Below are 23,767 nucleotides of genomic sequence, written 5' to 3'. Positions count from 1 at the left end.
CACGCGGCTTATCAGTAAAATGTGTGCATTTTATTTGTGTTGTTGCTTTATACTGCTAGATTACATACATTAGAGAGATATTTTTGAAACGGTCTGAGAATACGTACACTGTGTGTATTTTCAGATCAGCTCGAATGCAGTTCTAATTACTCTGGGATTTTCATTGACGAAAAAATAGAACGTAGAAATGCCATCTATAGACAAAAGCGCTTACACAAAAAAAAAACTATAAAGAGATTCTCCATAGACTCCTCCTATGCACGGGAATGCGGGAAACGGGAATGCTTGAAACAGTTTTTTCAATATCGTTTAAAAATCTGTCAAACATTAGAACCGAAAAAGTTACTAGTTCTTTTTAAGTTACAACGATACGGCCTAGACTGGATTTGCAAACGAAGTCATTTTTTTTCATGTTGTGTTATGAAATTAACTGTAGTGTTTTCTCTAGGAAAATGTTGAAAGTTTCTGAAAACTATCAATATCCTTACCTCGTTTTCTGACATCGTTTTTACAACGCCTTGATATGTTCGCGGGATTTTTAAGCGTTGAAGTCAGTCTCATATTGAAACAGCTGCAATAGCGTTTCAGGTAAACGATCGGATAATGATAGTTTGGCTGCAATGGCCACACGGGAATGGAATACAAGCTACAAACTTTCGGGACGACTAAGTTACGACGATGGAGTATCTGAATCTGGATAGCACGACGACAACGAGTCCCTTTGATGGTGTAATAATAATAATGCGTTTATCCAGTAAAGATAGAAACATGTGAAGAGGTTTAGGTTCAATATTGGGCGAAGATACACTTCATTTCACGCTGAAAGTAGCCAAGAAGCGGTACCTAACGACAGTGGAACTCGAAACACGACGGTCAAACCAGACTAGCACACGACAGTCGAATAACGGCTTGAGCGGTATTAACGGCCAAAGTAAAGCAATGGGATAGTGAAATAATGGCATGACTCAAATAATGCACTGAGGTTACTGAAGTAAAGTACGGAAAACTATCTAGCGAACGCCGCAATAGGACAATAACGATAATCGCAATGGGCCAGCGTTTGGCAAGGTAATAAAGCAGCGAAAACATCTTTGCGTTTAGAATTTGGTTTAGGCCAAAAGGCCTGAACTAAGTTAACGAGTTAAATTTGAAAAACTACTAGGGTAATATTTTGTAGAGTTGGGTGTATATGTGCATGCGGATCATGTATAAACAATGGACGAATAAGCCGGGATGGCTGGAAGTTCACTGTCACATAAATCGATATCTATTCGGTTCCGACATTAGTAATAATATGAGGCGTTAATATTGAGAATGAGTATTAATTTTACAGTGCTGTGCCTAACCGAGATCGTTGCTTCTAAAGGAATACAAAAATGAAGCAGGGTCCCAATAATCGTGTGTTTATATTTTTACACTGTTTAACTTTCGCGAAGACATTTCTGTCAAAGTTGATACTTAGACAATTTTGCATTTTGCAATATGTCTGAAGGCAAATACATGTCAACCGAAAAATATACCGAACGATCAACACAAATTTTGCCATATTGCAATATTAACAACAATACGTGTACTTACAAACACGTACAATCATAGATATGCAATTGCGGCTTGATTGTCGCTATTGATTGATCTGCGCAGCAAACAGATGTGGCGGTAATATGGCGCATTCTCGTAGCGGTGTATTTACTTTTGAACGTCGCCAAATCGGAACCGACCGAACGAATCGTCTGTACGCTACATGACGCTGAGCTGCGTAACATCAAAATTTGACAACATCGTATCAGCTATACATGCACATATGTATACAAATGTCTCATTTTAAGATATAGCGCCGTCTTAACTGGCGTTTTCCATCTCCTCAAATGGTCCCGCGTAGGTGACTTTCATTTGAAGGGTGTCTTCACTAGACTCGTGGTGAGGCTTCTCACTTGTAGACTGTCCACTCTTGTGTCATATTGCTTTTTGTATCCATCTTCTGGTTGCTGTTTATACGCATGGTATAACAGTCAGCCAATGTTTCAGCATGCGGTCAATCGCATGCGTCACCCATTCCATGTGAAGATCTTCACACTCAATAAACTTTGTTTACAGAAATTTCCGGTATTGAAGCTTCACCTAAGCACATCGGTGCCAGAAGCTAGATGTAAACTTTTAATATACTACGAATATATTGCTAAATTCATCCAGGAAGGATAATATGGTTAGGCCATATCCGTATATTTCTAAGTAGAGGAAATCATTGATCAGGAAAAAAGGACCGGAAAAAGGACTAAAAATGAGGAAAAAAGCGTCCACAACGATTCACCTCTTGAGACAAATAGAGCATGTTCCTTTTAGAAGCTTTTAAGTCATTCCTTCGCACATATCCGCAGTGAGTGTGTAAACTTACATTTTGAAGTAATATACATACAGTTTTTGCAAGAAAATTAATGCATGTTGAAATAAAGTTACAGACGAAAAACACAAATTATGTATTATTCAGCACTACGGTTAGATTATGGAAGCAAAGAGGCTGTCGGCATTTGTAGCTTTATTAGGTTTCTACCTCCGCTGCGCCGAGTTCGATACGGATGGACTTCTTAAAGTTCTGTCAAATTTAGTTATATGAATTTTCTCTTTTTTAGTCCTATTATGATACTTTAGCATGTAATATAGCGTGTACAAATAGACATTGCCGTTACAAAGAATACCCGGCGTATGCCTTAAAATGAAACATGCTTAAGAGCTATTTTTCCTCAGTTTTAAGAATACGGTAGTACATAATGTTGTCGAGATAGACATTCATACAATTTCAAATTAGGTTTTAGCTAGTTGATGTCAGACTAAGCTTACCATCTGCTAGATACTATCTTAATCCACAAACAACCAGTGAAGACTACATAGGCGCTGATTGGCCTTTAAAACAATTCTCGACGGTAATATCATTATCGATTTAGATTTGGCCGCACGATAAACTTAATTTTAATTATAGATCAAACAGCAATGGTTTAGCGGTGAAATCATTGACATGTATAATTTAGGTAGTAGATATACGGGACATCGTTAAAAACGTGATTTCTTTTAAACTTACCTTATTCGCCGCTTAATTTGATCGTATTCATTTATAGTTGTGCTAACTGATGCAATTAGAGCAGCAGTTTAGATATATAATAACTTAGAAACTTCAGAAACTTCAGACAATATTTCGGGAGGGCGAACGATCTAACCCTGTAGTTCAGTTATTTAAAAAAGATACTATTGCGGCATGAAGAATCTAGCTGCTACCAGATTAAAAAGCAACCCCTAGAAAATTTTTAAAAAAAATCAAGTAGAATGCTACAAAAATTTAAAGCAGAAAACCCCATTAAATCTCCTATACTTTCATGTGTCTCACTGTTTTTGAAAATTTAGAGAGTGAGTATTTCCTTATAACTTCTATCTGAGAACAACTATCAATGACAATCGGTCTCCGACAGAAAAGTTACTAGTGGGAATTACTTGAAAACGCTAACGGAAAATACCGCCAAGTCAGCAAAAATTCAGAAACTTTATTCCCAGCGTGAACATTTTAACTTTGTTAAAAGCTCATACTGTGTAACTTCTGCAATTATGATACGCTTCGCAAGATATGGGCTAAGTTTAACGATAGCGTGCTATCGCAATGTTTATAACAGATACCTCACCTGCGATCGCCCGCCCCCGAAGACAGTTACTTCTCCGTTCACGGGGGGAAAGTTTCGTCTCTGCTGGTAGACGATAACTGATAAATTGGTGTGATTAAAAATACATTATGATCCTATAGTAACCAGCCATATTCCGAAAACAGATCAAAAAAGTCCATAACCAGAAAAAAATTCTCATCAGGTGATCTATGCGAAGCGGCTGCCTGCTCTATGAAATCCGTTATGAACTCTGTTAACGCAAACCCGATAGCCTATTCTTTGGACCTCGCGCATAAAGTGAGAATAGGCATTTTCTGGACGTTTTCCTCTCACGCTATAAGTTAATGATCAGAACGAACAGGATGAAAAAGACAAAAGTTTCGCGATATAGCTACAGCGATACACGTATCGCACCGATCACACAGATGATCGGTTATTTCAATAATTACCATAACTGTAGACGGCATTACTATGGCATTGCTATTAGCATCAACGGTACCATCATTTCTTACGAAGATCAGTGAGCGTTCAGCAGCTGCAAGGTAGATGTCCGACCGGATGTTTTCCTCGGCGTCGGCAGAAACGTAACAGTATTATATAAAAAAAATAACTATTTATATCACCCCAGGCGCTCTTACCGTATTACCAATCACTTGCTACAGTACGGAAAACTGTTTTTTTAACGATGATATTTTGCGTCTACGTTGATGAAGCTAATTGCTATTGAAAAAATGTCCAAATTGCTCCGTTTCGATTGCCAACATAAACATCAACCTCATCAACTGTAGTCCAAAAAGTGGGTTATCGTTTGCGCGAGAGATTCACTGAGGAAGGCACGCTGTTACCTAGTAATGGAGAAAATTCTCGAGATCTTTCTGCTAGCAATCAAACAAGGACCGTTTTGGAAGACAGTAACACTCATCGTAGTAACAGTGAAGATCTTTTTTGATTCTGATCGTAGCAAGACAAGAGCAGGTTGTCATTGGGTCGTTGTTATAGCTTGGGCACAAAAAGAAAAATCTGAAGATAACGTTATTTTAATAGAAGAATTACCATGAATTGTATATGGCTGCCACGTTTTAAGTATTATGCCAGGTTGATTTTTCACGACTCGTACGAAAAGACACATTTCATAGCAATATTATTTCCTTTGCCTGAGAAGGCCTTGGGGCATTTCTGCCCGCGGTGGAATTTGTGTTGGCGGGCAAACTGTTATTGTTTACATAGTGTAAGATGGACGACTAATTTCGATTTTTCGTGCGACAAGCTTAATGAACTAATCAACTCATTGACGCATTTAACAATTCACAAAGCTTCGTTGAGCTGTCCAATTGATGTGAGGAAAACCCTTATGACATGCCTATGTAAGGGAAGCTTTCGTGATTAGCTTTACTGATGAGTAATATACAGATGAGTGCTACCTCATAATTGGGATCAGAAGAATCAAAAAAGTTCCGTATTGACCGTGGAGATAATCTGCGACTTAATGGAAATAATTAATGATACTGAATATAAACAGGCGTTGCCCGAAATAATTATTATGCGATGCGTTCGTTGTCTTTATTCATTTGTAAGGTCTTGTTTACATGCACCGTCGTAATAAAGTAAACACTAATATCCATTTACAACTGCAGGCAACTAATTAATTCTGCTAGAAAAGGTATTATCTTTGTTTTCACTATTGTGGAAAGCTTACAGGATAAGCATACCGAAACTTCGGTAGTTTTCGACCCAGGTCATTTTCGTATGGGTCGGAACAATGTTAATAGTGAAAAAAAGATGCGCTATATATTCGAGACCCTATTATAGGTATTTTTGTGTTTTCCCTTGGCTTGCATTGTATATCAAAGATTATCTTTCTTTTTTAAGGTACGCTTTTTAAGGTAAGGGTAGAATTTTAAGGTACGCTTTAAATGTTATTTAAGCTATACAATACATTTGAATCTAGCCGCTTCATTTAGATAGAGCGTTTTTTGGTTACTTAGTCGAGTCTAACACAAAGTGTGGCCAACAGAAGAACGACGTATTTGCGAACAATTCCTCTACACGAACTACACCCCCACACCCTTTGCGCATACGTTAGATAATACTATAGTTGAAACACCAAAAAAAAAAAAAAAAAATGAAACTGCCTCTTCTCTAACCAATACATTCAATACATTGGTGTTTTCTTTCTTTTAGAAGTGTAACTATTTTCAATATATGCACCAACAGTGAATTTAATTTACATTGTAAGCGATCTGTTGTGTTACCTATGGTTGAGTCAATGAAGTTAGCGGATTCGCTGTATATAAATTTCACCTCACCAGAACCAGTCAGCTCTTTTGAATTTACCAAAGGTCCTCTAACCTTCACCTGTGTTATCGAACTTATAGGCGAAGGAGTAGGCAACTGAACTAGTGGTAAATAACTGGTATTTTCTATATATATATATATATATATATATATATATATAATCTTAATGTACTAACTAGTAAAATAATTAACTAGCACTTTTATAATAATCTACATAAACCGCAACGATTGAAAGTGCGCGCGATCGCTAGTTAGTTTCAAACAACTGATCTGGCTGACCCTATTCTTGTTACCACGTTCCGTATCTGGCTTTTGTTTAGCTAGCCTTGAGCAATGTAATTAGCAGGGGCTAGCTGGATTACTGCGACGCTGTGAACAAAAGTATGAACAATTTGCCACTTATACTGCGCACTGCATTCATTCGCTCATAACCTAGGTACGACTACACACACGACTGATCACAGTGCTTCATGCTTACGTTGTATACGGCTCCCCACAAAGGCACCACACGTCATGGCATAGTCTTACGTAACGCCATATATTTAATACCCCATATATTATGTCTTCTATATTTAGAACCGTTAAAATAACTAAGCATTAACATTTCGTTACAACACCTAGACAAAAAGAAAGAAAGAAAGAAGTGGAACAACGGTGCTTTTACTATAATCAGTCTGTAAATCGTATAGCGACGTTCGCCTGATTATGATGAGTATTTATCTCTTTTCACACCGCAGTCATCAGCATGGAAACACCAGTATCGTCGCGTTCGTGGTTCTAGTTATTTCACTGGAATCATTACGATTTTCCATGAAGGTCCTAATCGGCCTCATGAGAGCAGCTCGATAAACAAACGCGGATGTCTGTGGGTGTATTCGTCATGTTTCTGGGACAAAGCAAAAAAAAATTTGTTTCTCGAACGAATTGGGTGGGTCGGCGTCCAGCAGACGACAGATTCGTCCATTTCGAACCAAAGTTTCATTTACCTCATTTAGCCACGCACAGGGAAACACGAACAAATATTGAATTTCATTATTACTGAACACATAAAGAAAAGTTATCCCATAAAAAAAATGACTTGTTTCTGAAGTTCAAGTTCATCCGATAACGGCAAAGTCGATCAAAACAATATTAGCTCATCTACCGGCTATGTAAACATACAATCTTTTTGACAGATAGGAACAATGTCAGATAAAAGGGCTTTACAGAGATTGTACCTAAGGGGCTTTGTTCAGGCATTATGAAATTTTAATAACGTATCATTTGGGCAAAATAGTATTATCGGCATATGCACCACATTGCGGAGGGTCGTGATCATAGATGAGGGCTTACCATGAGTAATTATCTATAATAGAATCATGTGTAATCACGATGCTTACACAAAATTCAGTTACGGCCAAGTTGACCTTGGAGAACGGTCTGCATACTGTTATGGTTCTTCTTCTCTTGTCGAACATAATTTCAAATATTAATTTGTGGATAGGCCAGTTTTTAGGCCATTTAAAGCCCGATTTCATACTGTGCTGCAGCGCTTCGTGTATAGTAAACAAGTTATAGTCATTGACCTTCCAACTTGGCAATAGATAATTCCAAAGCATCGCCTTTTCTAGCCAGAGTAACGGTTCGTTCCATGAATAAAAGAATCTTTCCTTTTAGCTTAGGTAAATAAGCAGCTTCGACGCACGAAATCATTACTATGACTTCATGTAATGAGACTATGTAAACCAACAACATAGGTCTTTTCAATTATGATCTTCCCGAGAATGAATGAATTATAGTGGGCCCATTTAAGCCACATAATAGTGTTTGACAAATACGATAGGATGATTTTTTTCTACCACGCTATCAGTTGTTTTCAATGACAGAGATATGTACATTTTGCCCTACAGTACATATATATATATATATTCGATGTATCCACTTAAAGTTCGACCATTTATAGGTTAGTATAAATAATGCTAAAATATTATTACTATATCTATCTAATGGGGCCTGTAATCTGTTAGGCCTATGCTTTGTTCGGCATACGTAATCATATTGTAGATATTACTTAAAAGCGTGCTGTGTTTATCACGTTCATGTAAGTAGATTCCGGTGCTGATCGGTTGGCATATACTATCAGCGTATGAAGTAATTTTGTCGCGTTTGCTATCAGCTTCAAAATGCTTTGAACTTTCGCGGAATTATCTCAATTCGCTGAACCATATATCGCATTTATTTTGTTATCGTGTCTCTTGTAAACCTGCTATGCGCTATATAGAAACCTTCGCACGCCTTTGAATAAAAAATGCATTGAATCAGTGTTCTGCATCGATCGCGCTATTTGTGAACTAATCATCGCATTATGGAAACACTATTGTAGTTGACCAGCGTCTAGCAACATGGCGCTGAGCGCCTCGGACTATCCAAAACCAAAATAAAGATAGCTTCGTATCTTATTCTCCAACAGGACCTTTCTCTCACAATTGATGGATTCAATTGAAGCGTTGCACGTTTACTAAAAACGTAACTCTTTTATTCATTAGCTTAATTTGGAAAAGTTTACGTCGAAGCGTAAATTTCGCTTCATCTAATCGCTTCTTTCCCCATTATAAATATCCTCTCTGTAGTTCAGATGTCCGCTAAGCGCCCCGTGCCGTACGCGCCCCTATGCGGCAGCCGAATCGAAGCATCCTTCTGCTTGTAAACGACATTTACGCCAGCTGAGTTGTAGTTACTGACTGGGACCTCTGCTCTCTCCGTTGTCACGAATGTTTCCGAACGTCGTAATTTTACATGAATGACGGCATTTTCTGGCTATATCGCCTGCCGCAGTTGCTTGAAAGATGGTCGGAGCCGATGATACAATTCTATTCGAAACTGTGTCCGTAGGAACGTCTGTGACAATTAACGGAACGAACTACATCGTATCGTATGCGCCAGTCGGATAGCACCACAAGGTTACATAGCGACTCCTTGATAAAAACTTATCTAATACAGAGAAGTTTCAGCGGAGAACGTCTGCTGATTAACATTTTGTGATACCTGTCTAAATAACAGAATCATAGCACTGAGCCGTTTAGTTTCATAAGTAGGTATGTTCCGCGGCAAGTATAACTGCTATTATGGTCGCCTGGCTGGGGCAAAGGACGATAGCGGAAGAGAGCGACTTCTCAACATCCTAAAATGGTAAAGAGAATAAGATGAAATATTACCCGCAGGTTATACGCGGTGCGGTCCTGGCCCAAACGGGACATCCGTGTGGCGTAATGTTCCGTTCGTGGACATGGGTCAAGATTGTCAGTTTCATAATTGTCATCTACATATGGTGGGGAATTAGAATCTGGCAAGACATTACATTCTCTGGCAAGACAGAATAAAACGCTGGTTCGGAGTCATGTGGTGGGATTTATGCGTACATCGAGCTTTAAGTTTATGAACCTTTAACTTTCATAAAAACATATTCATAGTCATATTATATCGAATTGGTATAAACGTGGAACGAGTCGTTCGAATATATAGTAAAATTACACAAAAAGTGCCTTTGGCATTTGCTATATTGGCTGTGGTCAATCGATCAATCTATATAGTTTTTTTTGCTCTCATCAATATACAGCTCTGGGCTCGTTTTCCACTAATTCCCCATTTACATTTCACACATTTACATTTCTAAGAAGAAGCTAACATGTATCATTCGGATGGCGCATTAGGACGCTTTAGCGTAGGCCAGGGGGGGCAAAAGGGACAGATCTACAGCATCAAACATAGCTCGATATATTCACCGACGGTAAATAGACCTAAAAATGCTAAACAGACCCTGATCACCTCTCAATCTTAGCTACGAGAGTTTGAAAGCATCATGCGTTTCGATCGTACAGATGTAACCTATGTATAGTTATACCTTTCACAAAAATACATTTCTAATACTTGTCTGTGCATATGTAAACGTTACGTAATACATAAAGTGTTAAGTATCTTCTAAAATTGAATAGTAATAATAAGCAAGCGCCAGAAACTTGGGTGGGGCCGATCCCCTGTTCCCAGCATAGACTTCCTAGTATGGTAGTATTGTTGGCATTTCTGAATTATCTCACGCTGGAAACTCACATTATGTACTATGGATAGATACGGTCGGGGGCCATATATTGACCAATACCAAACAATCACCCAGAGTAAACAAGGAATTACGTGTTACTTTCATAATAAGAGCCAGTTGAAGGTGAAAGTCATTATGAATTGGTATTAAGCTTTGTGCTTATCTCGATGATATATATTTACTTCAGTTCGGTTTGGCAGCGTGAGGTATTGATATTTTTATGGTTACATCTGATTTTATTATTCTAGGACCTATAGTCAAAGTAGTCGTTACACTGTTGGCGTCCTTAATTTCTGTGTGATCGTATTTTATATGGTGTTTTTTTTTATTGGTGCCGTCACCAAACCTTAAGCTGGTTATAACCTGTTTGTAACTTTCCGTTGCTCTTTTCTGTGCTGAGCTTTCGCCATAATTTTAGCCAATAATAATTGCAATGTACCGCTTGTATAGTCTCACAGAATTAAAAGTAAATCTGTAAGCAAAAACATCGCTATTTCTATGCGCCTACTATTAATAATGAGATGAACGTATCTAGTGGATTGGTATAGTTGTTTGTAGCCGGTATCTTTTAGGACAACACGGTGAGACTTAGAAACGGTTCGTGTACGTGTTCATGCACAATGTCGGCGTGAACCTACGTACTATAGCTTAATCCTCACATGGCCAGTGAACTGTGTCATCGGAAATTGTTCAGGCCTTTTCAAACAATCGAACATTACACTTGTACTTCTTTATAATTGCGTCCCTCATACTTGTATAAATGTACACCTATGAAGGACGTTGCAACTTTTGTTTCTTCAATTTAGGTGATTAGTACGTATTTTTCGAGAGTGACTTTTTTATTGAGCAATGTGGAGATTTTTCTGTCATGAATCAAAATCGTTCATCATAATTTACAAAAATTGACTTCGTAGCTTGCAAAGCAAAGATCATGTTGTGCGGCCTTGGCCATAATGATTTAGGGGTAAAATGCTGCAATGCAGGATACGCGCTCTACGTCGCACACGGAGTCGATCATATAACAGATTAAGTAATTGATTACATACTTTCTAACTATATTTGGCATATAATGTCCATTTTAGGATAGTTAGACATTAGCTCTCTGTTTCGATACGGCATTGTACTGGTGTATAGTTTGTAGTGAAACTGAATAACCTATCCTAGGGAGTCGAACCTGGTGGGTTATGGTTCATTGCAACTGTTTTGTTGCCTAGTGTCGTTTCTTTTGACTTGTAACCTCGCAGACAATCGTTCGAATCCCTCGGTAAAGAGAAACGCCGTTGAAGTACAAATGTTCGAAGTTATTCGCCTTTAGTGATCGAACTTGTGTTGCCTAACTTGGATTGCCCACTACAAGAGCAACAGACAAACGTTATTTATAGTATCCAACTGGAGCTTAATTAATTTCCAGAGAACGTCACAAAAACAGTGCGTTTTGATAGCTGAAGTGTCAATATTTTTTCACCTATATATTCCGATACGAAGGCATTCTGTTAGGATCTGCGTTGACCCATATACTCAGGTAATCTAATTATTTGAGCGATAAACGCCCATTTAGACTAAATAGGTCAACTGATCTTGTAGAGCACCGAACTGCAAGAAATCAAACTTTGCACCGAAAACTCGATTTCGTTACTTTTGAGATAATGTAATATATATATATATATATATATATATATATGTATATAACATTATTATTTACTTACACACAAAACACATAAAACGCGGCCATCTGAAATGTGATTTGTTTTATTTAGCTAGGCCATGTAGTATACTAATCTCTAGGTTCATAATTAAACTGTAATTGACACAGCACTTGTCATCAGCAATCAACCTGCCAACATCCACCTACGTAAATACAACAGGTTACCATATTATTCTATATATAAAAAAGGCACATATTGTAACGATAACAAGATCTGTAATGTACCCAGACATGACAATTCGCTCAAGCCGAACGGCCCGCTGGACTTAGCGATCAGATGTGCTGGTTCAATGGAGTCAGCTTGGCAGACTATTGGCAAAATCACGGTATATCCGCCTACAGCAGCCATAACTCTTACTTGAACCGAAGATGTATCGGGAGCCAGCGGAAGGTGACGCGCTTAAGCACGTCCCACGGATTGTTTTTTCTTTCCATCGGATTTCCGTCCCTCGTCACAAATCCGCCTCCGGTGCTTATAACGTATAGATAATAAAAACCGAACTGATCTGTTGTACCATGAAAGAAGCAGCAGAATATTAGTCTATGTCGGGACATACTATATACGTTTATCTGGTTAGCGCAAGCCACCGTCTTCAGGGAGAAACCCGTTGACATTGGAAAAATGACGGATAACTCCAACTTCCCATAAAATTGCGTCGACCCTCATCCACTATAGAAAGCGGAACTAAAAGGGATGTTACTATGTTTTCATTATCGCCAAAATATTATATAAAGAGCGATAGAGAGAGAGAGAGAGATGTATGATGTTTACGACGTTTGCGTGCGTTGGACGATTTCCTGTTACCGAATTTTCGAATATTCGATGGCGCTGCGGCGCTTTGATAAGTCTTCGGCACAAAGGACATAGCGCGTAACCACGTAGTTATAGCATCATCCGCCGACGACTGATAAGAAGCAAGCACCGTGGACGGGCTGGCATACAACCGAGGAGACTAAACGTTATCACCTAAATACTGTCATTCCTTTTTTTAACGTTATACTAATAATTGCTAGCCGCTATTGGATCCAGTAAACTTTTAGCTGCGTCACGGTGCTTCGATCGAATCAATTAATGAGTCACAATTAATAAAGCATCTGTAACATGTACACCATCATTCAAATGACGCGTTACGTTGGCGCCATAGTAATATCATCATCATATCAGTAATATCATGTTAATATTAGTGTACAATACCAGGCCGATCGTGCTGCTGCGCACGACATGATGATTATACGGGACAGCACGGAGGCCCCCCGCTAAAAAATATTTCGCGTCGACCGTGCTATTGTTGGAATTCAGATACGTAATAGCGATTATATCAGCCCTATCCACAGATATAAGCAGCCAGTGTAAGAACTAAGCAAAACTTGGAAATTAACGTACCTTACGTTTGTGCCTTGGCAGGATAATGTTCGTTGTACAAATATGTAGTTTGCACTTTTTGGCTTCTGAAAATCGTACACTTTTTGTTAACAAGTAAAACATATTACACTTGGCCCTCCATTTCGATTGCACGTTTTAATTACGGGCGCGTTCCGGATCGTTTGCAAGGCAGGTGCCGCTTGTTTCAATCTTATAGGGACAGGTGGTCTGCTTTTTTCTTTGCAACGAACCTGCTTTGGAGGTGCCTTCGTATGAGTGGCAGCTTACTCGTACAAAGGCCGACTTCGTACTCGTAGATATATAATACACATACTTTTTTGTCTCTATATTTGTTTACGTACTTTTATAATGTAGCTGTCGTCTCTGCCAAGACGGCACATTACGAAAGTAAAAAAAGCGTACTTTCAAATATTGTCGCTATCTTGTTGTCCTATCATGCGGCAAATATGAGTCATAACAGGCTGGTTGTGCTATTATTACGTCTCTCCTGAGAGCTTTATTTCAATTACGTTCAAGTCCTTGTTTAATACTCTGTTGACTAGAAAGCAATGATGATTCATAAAAAAATATGATTGTTTGAAACGGCGATAATAATAAAACCGTACTTCACGAATAATCCTTTGCCTGATATTCGATAACAGTTCTTCAGCAGACTCCAGCGGATAACACCGCTAATCACACATTAACAGATCAGACATCTGCGGTGCATCGAAATGTGCTTAACACGCACAAAATTAGTAGAAGTCTTTGTTAGTAACTGTGATAACCGAGTAACAACCAAAATCATATCTCAATCATCAACCATCCTCATAGTGAGCTAACAGGCCCTGGCAAAGGGCTCATGCTACAGGATGTTCTAATAGGTTCAAGCACAATTCGATTCTCTGTATTATTATAGCTATCGAAGTTCGTGGCCGGTGTCACACACTGTTGATTAATTTCTCTTTGTCTTTTGCCCTGAACAAACTGTAGAGAAGCAGAATCGCAAATTTTCTACAGCACCTTTTTATTTTGGTTTCCGCTTTTTAAGCACAAAAATAGAAGCAGGTTTCTATGGTTGATCAACGAGGCATAACACGAATAAATACTACAATGCGATAAAGGTGTGAAAAATTTAATGGGGTTTTGAAAAAAAGAAACTCGATGGACGAAACCAATTAGCAGATCTAAAGAAATAAAATAAAAGTGGCATTTTTTGTTCATAACGTGACGAAGTCCGTAAATACAACTGGTGCTTCAATATTTAAAGCTGTATAGCCACTCCTGCATGTGGAACATACTTGTATTGACAGTAATAGAAATAGAAGTGGCCTTTGTGAAGACTTGTCAATTTCAGTTGAACAACTGTAGAATCACCGTTGTCTTCCAAGGTTCAATCTGCAATACCAACGCATATAATGAATTCATCAAGTGGGTTAGTTTCGATCAATACGGAGGCAATGTTCGTATGTTGTACAATTATAACTTTATTTTCCATAATATAGTTTAAGAAGCCAGTGCGGAATTTATACGGAAAAGCCCGATGGGATCTAGAGACTTCGTGGCCTTCTAATTACAATCATCGTAACTCTGGGTCGATACCCCCACATACCGGTAGAGTTTTCAAAATATGTTCATATATCTTTTAACAACATACCGATGTAAAGGACAGATAGTTATCTATATTTCAAAAGATTTGATATACCGGATTCCGTGCAGTATTATTTTTGCGCAACATCTTTTTTTTATGCATTTTCAAGTCTGATTTATGATGATGCAGATCTGATTTATTTGCTTTTATTTCTTTATTGTACAATAAACTGACAGCGCATGTTTCTGCGCAAAAACGTTAATTTTAGAGAATTTTTTGTTGAATTTTGAGTCTATTTTGATGTGTTGTTTTTTAGTAGTTTTCAAAAGGCTTAAGTTTTTTTTTCAAATTCTTCACTTTGACTATTTTCTAGATTTTCTTCACTCAGCCGAAGAAGCACTCCGGAGTTGCGTACTGGCGTCCTGTTGACGATCGCTCTCGATAACTACTGATTATTCTTTCAACTTAGAAACATTATTATCGCACGGCACTTTGTGGCCCTCTTTGTTTTGCTGTTTCCATCCCGTTATCGCGCGGTCTGTTGGAAATGGGATGCCCGTCGACGCAGCGTAGTAACAACTCTTCCGCGCAGCAGTTAGGTAGCGTGTTTTGTATCTATCTGATGTTGGGGAAAGGGCAGAACTCTGTTTGCGCTTTCCTATCAGAATAACGAGGGAACTTCCAAACGATTCGCGCGGGAGCTTTGCGCTTATTCAACATTTGACCGGCCACAAAATCAGTAATTAAAAGCTTTTTCGTATAGATCAAAAAGGTGCATTAAAAATAGGGGTATAGGAATTCAGCATAGGGTTTGCGTGGTCTACCAACATGAGCGCCAGCTAATGTGAGAACACCGACACGGATCAGAGTAGTACGTTCTATAGCACACAACTTTGATGAAGTGCACTTGTGAATATTTAACAGGACGTAATTTCGTGAATAAGGATGTATCTTGACAACGTCACAGTTCGCAGGCTCCTGTGAATCGAAAGAAGTTTATAAATGGTTTTATCGCTTTCGGGTTTCCGGATAAGCAATTCGTATCGTGTATGGATCATAGCTTTGTGCTAAGAATCTAAGTACTCTTTTGTGGACATCGTAAAATTTAGCAAAAATTTTGTAATTTTCGAAAAAAAAATATTTTTCGTGCGACTACTAAGTTCGTCTAAACACCTGTAAAAATGTTCGGAATGCTTATCGACGTGCTGCTGCACATGTTTCAGATCGGTAACGTTTACGCATCGTCTGTTGCTCAGGTTAGTTCCTGTTACAGGATGAGTCCACAGTTTCCTAACAGACGTTTGAATCTTGATCGGGTATTAGATAGCCTTGTAACGCAGTGTTCATTAACTTACCATAAACATGTTTTTTAATATATCTTAACTTTATACAATCCCATATCGATGCAAATCCGATATATGGTCTTCCTATGAAAGAATCAAAATATTCTATCGTACTTTTGCCACGCTTCACTAGAATTATTTAACGCATTAACGTAGTTAATGTAAATGGGAAAAGCTGATAGTGTCCTACTACTCTAGGAGAAGTACTATTGCAAGTGTTATCAAGTAGATTACTTATATTCTACGGTAAACGGCTACTTCTGCTACGCCATTTTTGTTGGTTTTTGAACACTGCAAATAATCTTCAAGATGGTCGGTCTCGTTTGTTTTCAACCTTGGAAATGATCGCCTTTTACTGTTGGCGAAACCATTCGCACTTGATAGTCTCGTCCTATCCGATAACTCCTCCTATTCTCATGGTATTCTCGCCCGCAAACTGATATTATTCATATTAAAAAATCTCCAAATATTGCTCTTCTTGGTACTACATAACTCTTCCTTACAAACGTTGAAATCTAAAATTTCTTTTTTTTTTTTTCTTAGTATCTCAACAGTGAACGGATGCAGTCGTTTTCTGTGTATATGTTTCCTATGTAGGCGCTAAATAGCGCCGGAAAGAAGGTTTCCTTAACACACAAAAAAAAAGAATGTCGCGGGCAATTTTGAATCTAGACTGACAATTTTCGTGAGAATTTAAGCAATTAATGAAGACGGCCTGTCAACTGCAAACATTGTGTAGAAGACGATACTGGGCGCATACGTTATTTTTATAAAATTCAAGTTTTATGTCACCAATGGCAGGAAATACTCTTAATGTATTTCATTAGACATTGTTCAATAGCTATTTGTACCCAGAAGTCAATAAGATACTTTCCCCAAACATACTGATAATGATTCGATGTTGTCTTTTTCCGTTTTTATCGTTACTATTTTTAAGGGAGTTCGACGACCTCCAAAACTGATTTCGTATCTTTGGGATACGTTTGGGATATCACATACGTCTTAAAAAAAACTTGTTTTTTCGCATGGAAGAATTTGCATTTTGCGGTTAGGCGCAACCCCTTTCAGTTAAAAACCCCATAGCCAAAGATGTATAAATTTCCGAAATTATTCTTCCTAATGATGAAGAACTCTTCCTGTCTGAAAGAGGCTATTACTTCTGATCATTACATTTAGATTATAGCAGTCTTTTTTGAGAAGGGATAGTGTATATCAAAGAAAGTGATTTATCGTTCCGTCATTTACCTATGAATTAAGTGCGATTCTCATGAATACTATAACATCATCACTTATGTTTTATAATAAAAACAACAGATTTCTACTGTATAATTATATTTTACTTTCGAAATGAATGAAAATAAAGACGTACCGACAAATAGTTACACAATCAAAGATGTCCGCATAATAATGTAGACTACTGCTCCTCAACCTAAACACTCGTAAGATATTCCACGGTTTTACCAGCCTTCTAATTACGAACGAGGTAAACGTGTCTTACGGTGATATCTAATGAGAGGATGCTTTGCAGACGATAGCGCTCTATAAGAACCCCCCAATTATGTTGTTTTCATGAGTTTGGTTTTCAGTACTCTAAGTGTAGCTCAGTCAACATAAATTATTCTGCAAATCTGATACACCTGCGGTGCCCCGATGTGGCTGATCTGGTCGCTTATATGTAGACAGTTACGATAGAAAAAGCGCTGGTAGTCGTCATCCTTCGGCAGCTTGATGATCACTTGTAAGTCTGCGGCGAAACTGCCGATCCTGACAATGCAGGCTTTTGGATTCTACTTGCTCATTCCATTTCAGGTTGTCCTCGGCATTTCCTAGAATTCTACTTGACTTTTATATTATCGCACGACACCGTTGGGATCACTAGATTTTACGGAGGTGCGCGCTCAGTTGTGTTCATCCCCTCAAACTTAGACCTGTCACAAAGTTTGTACCCGCATTCATATTAGTTCTCAAAGATTATATATCTATGGAAATACCAACGATACCGCAACGAGCCCAACTCGGCCCCTCACAAAACAAGCCTTTAGAAAGGGCAAATTCTAAAAAAATACGCATTCGTCTAACTATAAGATTTGAACCTTGTGCAAAACATCAAGCCCATACCAACTTTCAGTGGAAGCAAATAATTACCTCGTGTTCCTGCCATTCCTCGTATACAGTTACGGTGCTCCTACGACGCCCGAGGCAGTTATATTTCAGTAAATTGTATTAACATACCGCAGCCGTATTCAAGTATGTGCAAGCGTCTCTCGGGTCCACCAACGTAAAAACAAAATGAAAAATACTGATTTGTGTAGAACAATTCGAAACGGCAGTTTATGGTGCAGGTGGCAAGCAAAGTCGGAAGCGCATTACTGATTGATTACGAGCGCGCTCAATAAGCATTTAATTACAACCAGCATATATGCCCACTCAAAAAAAAGAAGGCTCAAGTTAAATGAGCCATATATTTTCTTTCTGGAGTCAATGACGCACTAATTCCAAAAACTGGATCATGTGTAAATAAATAAAGCCCACTGAGGTACGCACACATATTGTGCAAAAACTGTGTGTGTACTCAATAAACGGTGATATAGTCGTCTGTTGATATCTAGAAAGCGTTTTTACCGGATATCCGCTAGTCGGTTGAGCTTTTGTTTGTTAGATTTTTCTTACTTTTTGCCATACGTTGCCTGCACATTGCGGGCAGAGCGAAGGCCACGCATGAACAAACATGTTTCTTGTTTGCCAAATTCTGATATATATATATATATCTGAAGACAAACAATTGAGCGCTTAGCACGTTTTTACCAGGTGTGTAAATGTGGCTACATTTCATTCTATATTTACAACTATCAGGAGTAAAATGATCAGTGTGTCAATGTATGTATAAAGACTTAAGACAAGGTCTTAAGGGTGACTGTTTTTTATGCTGTGTTAACTAAATGCATGAAATGTTTTTACTTTGATTATAATGCCGATCATAGATACAGTGAAATACATCTGTGGGCCCATTCGCGGTCACTTAGACGCCGAAAAACTATTTTGGAATGCCATTTATTTTTGCAGCGCAAGAAATGATTAACGGTGTTGGTATTATTTATTTGCTCGTTGATCTTATTTTACCGCAAGAAACGTTAACGGAGCTTCCAGAGAAGCCGTTTTTTGAGACAGAAGCGCTTCAGAGGCATCATTTGTACCCCTTTGGGATTTCCAAGTTTTCCGTACTTTATTTGAGCGCGTAAATGGGGACAAGTGATGTTCTGTGACGATGGCGGCGCGTTAATTCAGTACCACCTACATAAGGGGTTAAATATAAATGTAACTTAGTACTAAATAGAATGCCTTCGAGCTGTTTCGGACAAAGCTAAGTTTCAAAAGGCAATACATTTCCGAGAATAGCGTGCAAGAGACTGGTCTTATATAAAGCAAAAATGGGCCCATACAAAACTCTAGGACTATTTCTGTTTTTGCATGCCATATGGAGTTCGACTTAAGCAACTGTTAGATTCAAATATTACCGGCTTCATACTTAGACCGCCTTCTAGGAATTTTTTCATTTCTTTAAAAACTATGTTTGTTCTTCTTGCTGAATGACTGGACTAACCAATAATTCAGATGAAATAAGTAGTATGATAACTAAAAATTTGAAAGCTCATTAAATGTACAATGAAATCTGCCGGCCTGTTTAGTAATAGATCAGTCAAATTGGCTTTACTTAGCCCCATCTAGAGAAACTTTGTTTTGCTAATGTTTAGGTAAGCAATCCAACTTGAAGACTTAAGATAGATTAACACATTTTTGTTTAGTACATTGGCCCCATTTAACCACAACGAAATTTTAAAAAAACACAAAAAATAGTCATCAACGTTTTGTAAAATTAGGCAGGCCAAAGTCAATTACACACGCCTAACACAAACCAGACTATTATAGCTTTTCATATTCAGCTACTTAATGTGTGTTTAATCCTTCCGACGCCTACGAAAATCGTCCGCCCGAAGCCAAAATGTTATCTATTTTGATTAAGATTAGTTCACTATGGTAAGCTCCGCATCGAATATACTGAGGTAATACATCTAACCAGCTGTCTACAATGTTCAAGGAGGACCTTCGCCAACCCCAGCAGTTGTGAAAGCTGTGACGATAGTTGCCGAAAGTCAATGGTTCCCAATTCAAGTTCTCTCCCTTATTATTTGCTAAATCGAATTTTTCGACAGATTACAGAGTCCTCAGCGTTTTGATCCTAGTCTACGGAGCAGTCACTTCTCACCGCCGCTGCTTCTAAACTAATGTATTACTGGGCTATGTTTTTCTTTACAATACGATCCATCGACTTAACGTTGTCAGACGTACGTGTTATCATGATCCGGCATGGTGCGACTCTAATCATTTCGGCTAATCCGATAAGCTGATCGTTTTTGCTCAGGAGACAGACGTAATATAATAATAATAATACACTGAGATAATGCACGCTTGCGAGGCAAAACACAACGAGAAAAAAACCAGACGAATACTAAGCCAGGCCAGAGTTTGTGCATTGTGATTACAACGCGGTGTTGGATAATTACTCTAGTTAGAGAGGTACGTTATACCAGCGCGAGTTGTCGAATGCTGCTGACTATAAAAATAACACAAATATTAAAATAAGGAAAAAATCGTAGATGTGTGGCAAAAAAAAACGTGTGACAAATAACAGTCTAGTAATAATGATCATAACGCTTTGATCATATGACGACGTTGGTATATACCACGCGCTAATCTATCGTGCCCCATAATGGTTAGTGATTCTGGTCCTGTGCGCGTGCGCAGTACATGCATTCGGATTTATTCCGTTGCTAAATGTAGCGGCCTTTAATTTAAGTACCGCTGTTTCTTTAGGAATATTTATTATCTAGCTTAACTTATGTACCCCGACTTTAGAAATTACCACCAGGACCAGGACCAGGCAGCTCAAATACTTCGCCTGCGCAGAATTCGTAGTATTTACTAGAGTTCAGCATCTGAGTGCTAAAATCGCAACTCATTTGCAACACTTAACGTGGACAGTGTCACGATGTGTAAAGATTTTTTGCTCAAAAAACATTTCTGTTCAGCGATCGTTGTCTACACATACGACTTGTAACTGATAACATAATAGTACCGAGCAATCGAGTCAGCGACAAGGTTTTAGCGTAATGGAAAGCGAGCGATTTCAGTAAGGAAGGGCAGAGACAAATTGGATGAACATAATAAAAAAGAGCAATAACTAAAATAACCGAATTCTTATAAACGAATGAATTCAAATACTAGAAGAACGATTAATTTGATCTCGGCTAAGGGGTAGCTATTTGTCATGGGCCTGAAGTAGCGGCCACTCATTTACCAGTTCATAATCGTACACAACTGGACTTATTGTCACCAGGTTTTGTGAATGAACAGTTAAACAGTTGTTACTACCCCCGCCTAGCGTTGGAACCCCCAACTAGGCCTTGTAGGGCTACGCATTACGGCAGTTCAACTGAGTCTATTTATTTGGTGCAGTAGACTGGGTCGGTTGAGCTTACCCCACGACACTGATCGTGTCGACGATAGTTTCGCTATTACCAGTTATGAACACAGTAACTTCAGTTACCGACGTTATTAATGAATCGATAAAGTGTGATTCGAATTAAGTTACAAATATACGATGCACTTATCGAATCGGTAGACGGTGTGCAAACACACATTCGTTATCGGCGAGCAGTTAGAGGATGAACTATATTTGTTTTTTCTATCAAGTAAATTTCTTTGTTTACCCTTTGTATAACGGTAACTAGAATTACTGCAGTGATACTTCACCATCTAAGATCTTTAGATAGACCATTAGATAACGTATTGTCTGTGTTAGAACTATATTAGCAATAGCTTCACTGACTATCACAATAATTAATGCTTTCTTTGTTGATTTTTATTTTATTGATTTATATATATATATATATATATATATAATTAACAGTTGCCTGTTAATTACTCGAAAGTAAATAATCTGAACAGTTTTGGAGGACACTGTAGCTGTGAAGTCATCAGTAATGTACCTATGTATATCATACGATGGCATCAAGTAAGAGAAGAGTAAAGTTGAAAATCAGTGTGGTTTTTTTTTAGCCAGTCAGTTTCAGTAGCTTAAACGTCTCGGTTGTTTAGACGTATGTTTTTGACTATATTTTTCTGTCCCCACTTGAACGTAACTATAATTTTTATTTTTACATACGTTTATACGTTATATATATATATATATATATATATATATACACCTGTTTAGCACGAATGCTAACATAGTTGGGCTTTTTCCAAGGTTATCTACTCACTTTAGTGCACTAGACATAATCAGCCCCCATTTTATCATAGGCAGAGATGTCACTGGCAAAAAAATCGGTTTTGCCTTCGGTCGCTTGAGGATAACGTTCGTTAGCTCACCCATTGACACACTGCCGTGCCAAATATTAAATCGGTATAATTAGTAATGAGTAATCAGTCTGAGTAAAATTTGTCCATTTTACAATCGTTACAGGGTATCAGTTCATCGATATTCACTACGTCGATTCTGGACCTGTCAGAAGCATTCGATGTGACATTATCCGAAGTCTCATTACTCAGATTTACTCAGTCTGTTGCCGCAGTGATTGGCGCTCTTGCAAGTAAGTCAACTGGTCCATCTTGAAAATTTAATTTTAAATTGTGAATTATGATTATTTAAATCTATATCGCAGATGCGTACATGCAGCCTATCGAGAGGAACTATCGGACTTCCGCCTGTGGAGGCTGTCTCTTCCAGCATTAAGCGTTGCAAGACAACAACGAAGCATTATGCTATCTGTATGGATCAAACCTGAGGTTAGAAGTAACGAGACCTTGGTGAAGTGTCGAAGAGACATGTTAACCAAGATGACTGAACTCTGCTTTTTGCTTGTCACGGATGTCTGAAGTGAGGCTTAATGTACTAACCTCCGCCTGTACGCCTAACCTCCTTATTACTTGTAGATTTTAAACATCAATGGGATCCGGTTTTCATTAACTTTAAGTTACGCCAATCTTACTCATTGTACACGAAAATCGAATTAAACTAGAATTCAGACAGCACTCTTTTGCTAAATCAAAGAGAATGAAAATCCCAATAATTTGGTACACAATAGGGGGTGTAAGTTTGCGGTCATTAATTATAGCGGAGTTCTACTACTTCGTATTCGTTACCGCAAAGTAACCGAAGCCTAAACTGGAATTGTGCCAACTCTCCATCTAAACCGATCAGTGAGGCTAGATAACAGTAAGGATATCATTGGTTTTCAAAACACCTTTATCATAATCTCACCTTATTCCACACTACCACAAAAAATGATCCAACTATTGCTTGATGCTCAAGTCAGGCTATTTTTCCAAACTGCAACAAAATGCTTTCATTTACTATGTATTATCTACTAAAATTGCATATGTAATTGTGAACCTATCGGTGTTGACCGGCGTGACACCCAACGATACGTAGATCTATCCATATTTATAGAGATCAATTGTTTGCCTACCGTTTGTATCGAAATGAACTTCACTATATTGCAATCCCTAAATACTTTTCAAAATCATGTGTTTGGTCTAGAAAATAGCGACTGTTGGCCGAATTATATATATATATATATAATATTATATATTTACATATTGTTTGTGGTGCTTTTTACGCTGCCACAAATGGAACTGTTCCGACACAACTATTCATGAAACAAAGCCATGGAGAATTCTAACATTTATAT

General features: G+C 38.2%; 1 protein-coding gene across 4 annotated transcripts in view; it reads left to right on the top strand.

Annotated features, from left to right (window-relative positions):
• Positions 1-15,368: 15,368 nt before the first annotated feature.
• Positions 15,369-23,767, top strand: part of LOC111244733 (solute carrier family 60 member 2-like) — a 33,163-nt gene continuing 24,764 nt past the window's right edge. For 2 of the 4 annotated variants that reach the window (XM_086981239.1, XM_022792097.2), the window contains exons 1-2: positions 15,369-15,929; positions 22,540-22,666. In XM_086981239.1, coding sequence (XP_086837365.1) covers positions 15,855-15,929; positions 22,540-22,666 — 202 coding nt within the window. In that variant the 5' untranslated portion in view covers positions 15,369-15,854. The other 2 variants (XM_086981240.1, XM_086981241.1) reach the window with 2 other exon arrangements.

This window comes from Varroa destructor, unplaced genomic scaffold (genome assembly GCF_002443255.2).
Source record: "Varroa destructor unplaced genomic scaffold, Vdes_3.0 BEIS01000002.1, whole genome shotgun sequence".
NCBI classification, from domain to species: Eukaryota; Metazoa; Arthropoda; class Arachnida; order Mesostigmata; family Varroidae; genus Varroa; species Varroa destructor.
The sequence above is the reverse complement of the archived record's forward strand: the minus strand, read 5'-3'. Positions and strand labels throughout refer to the sequence as shown.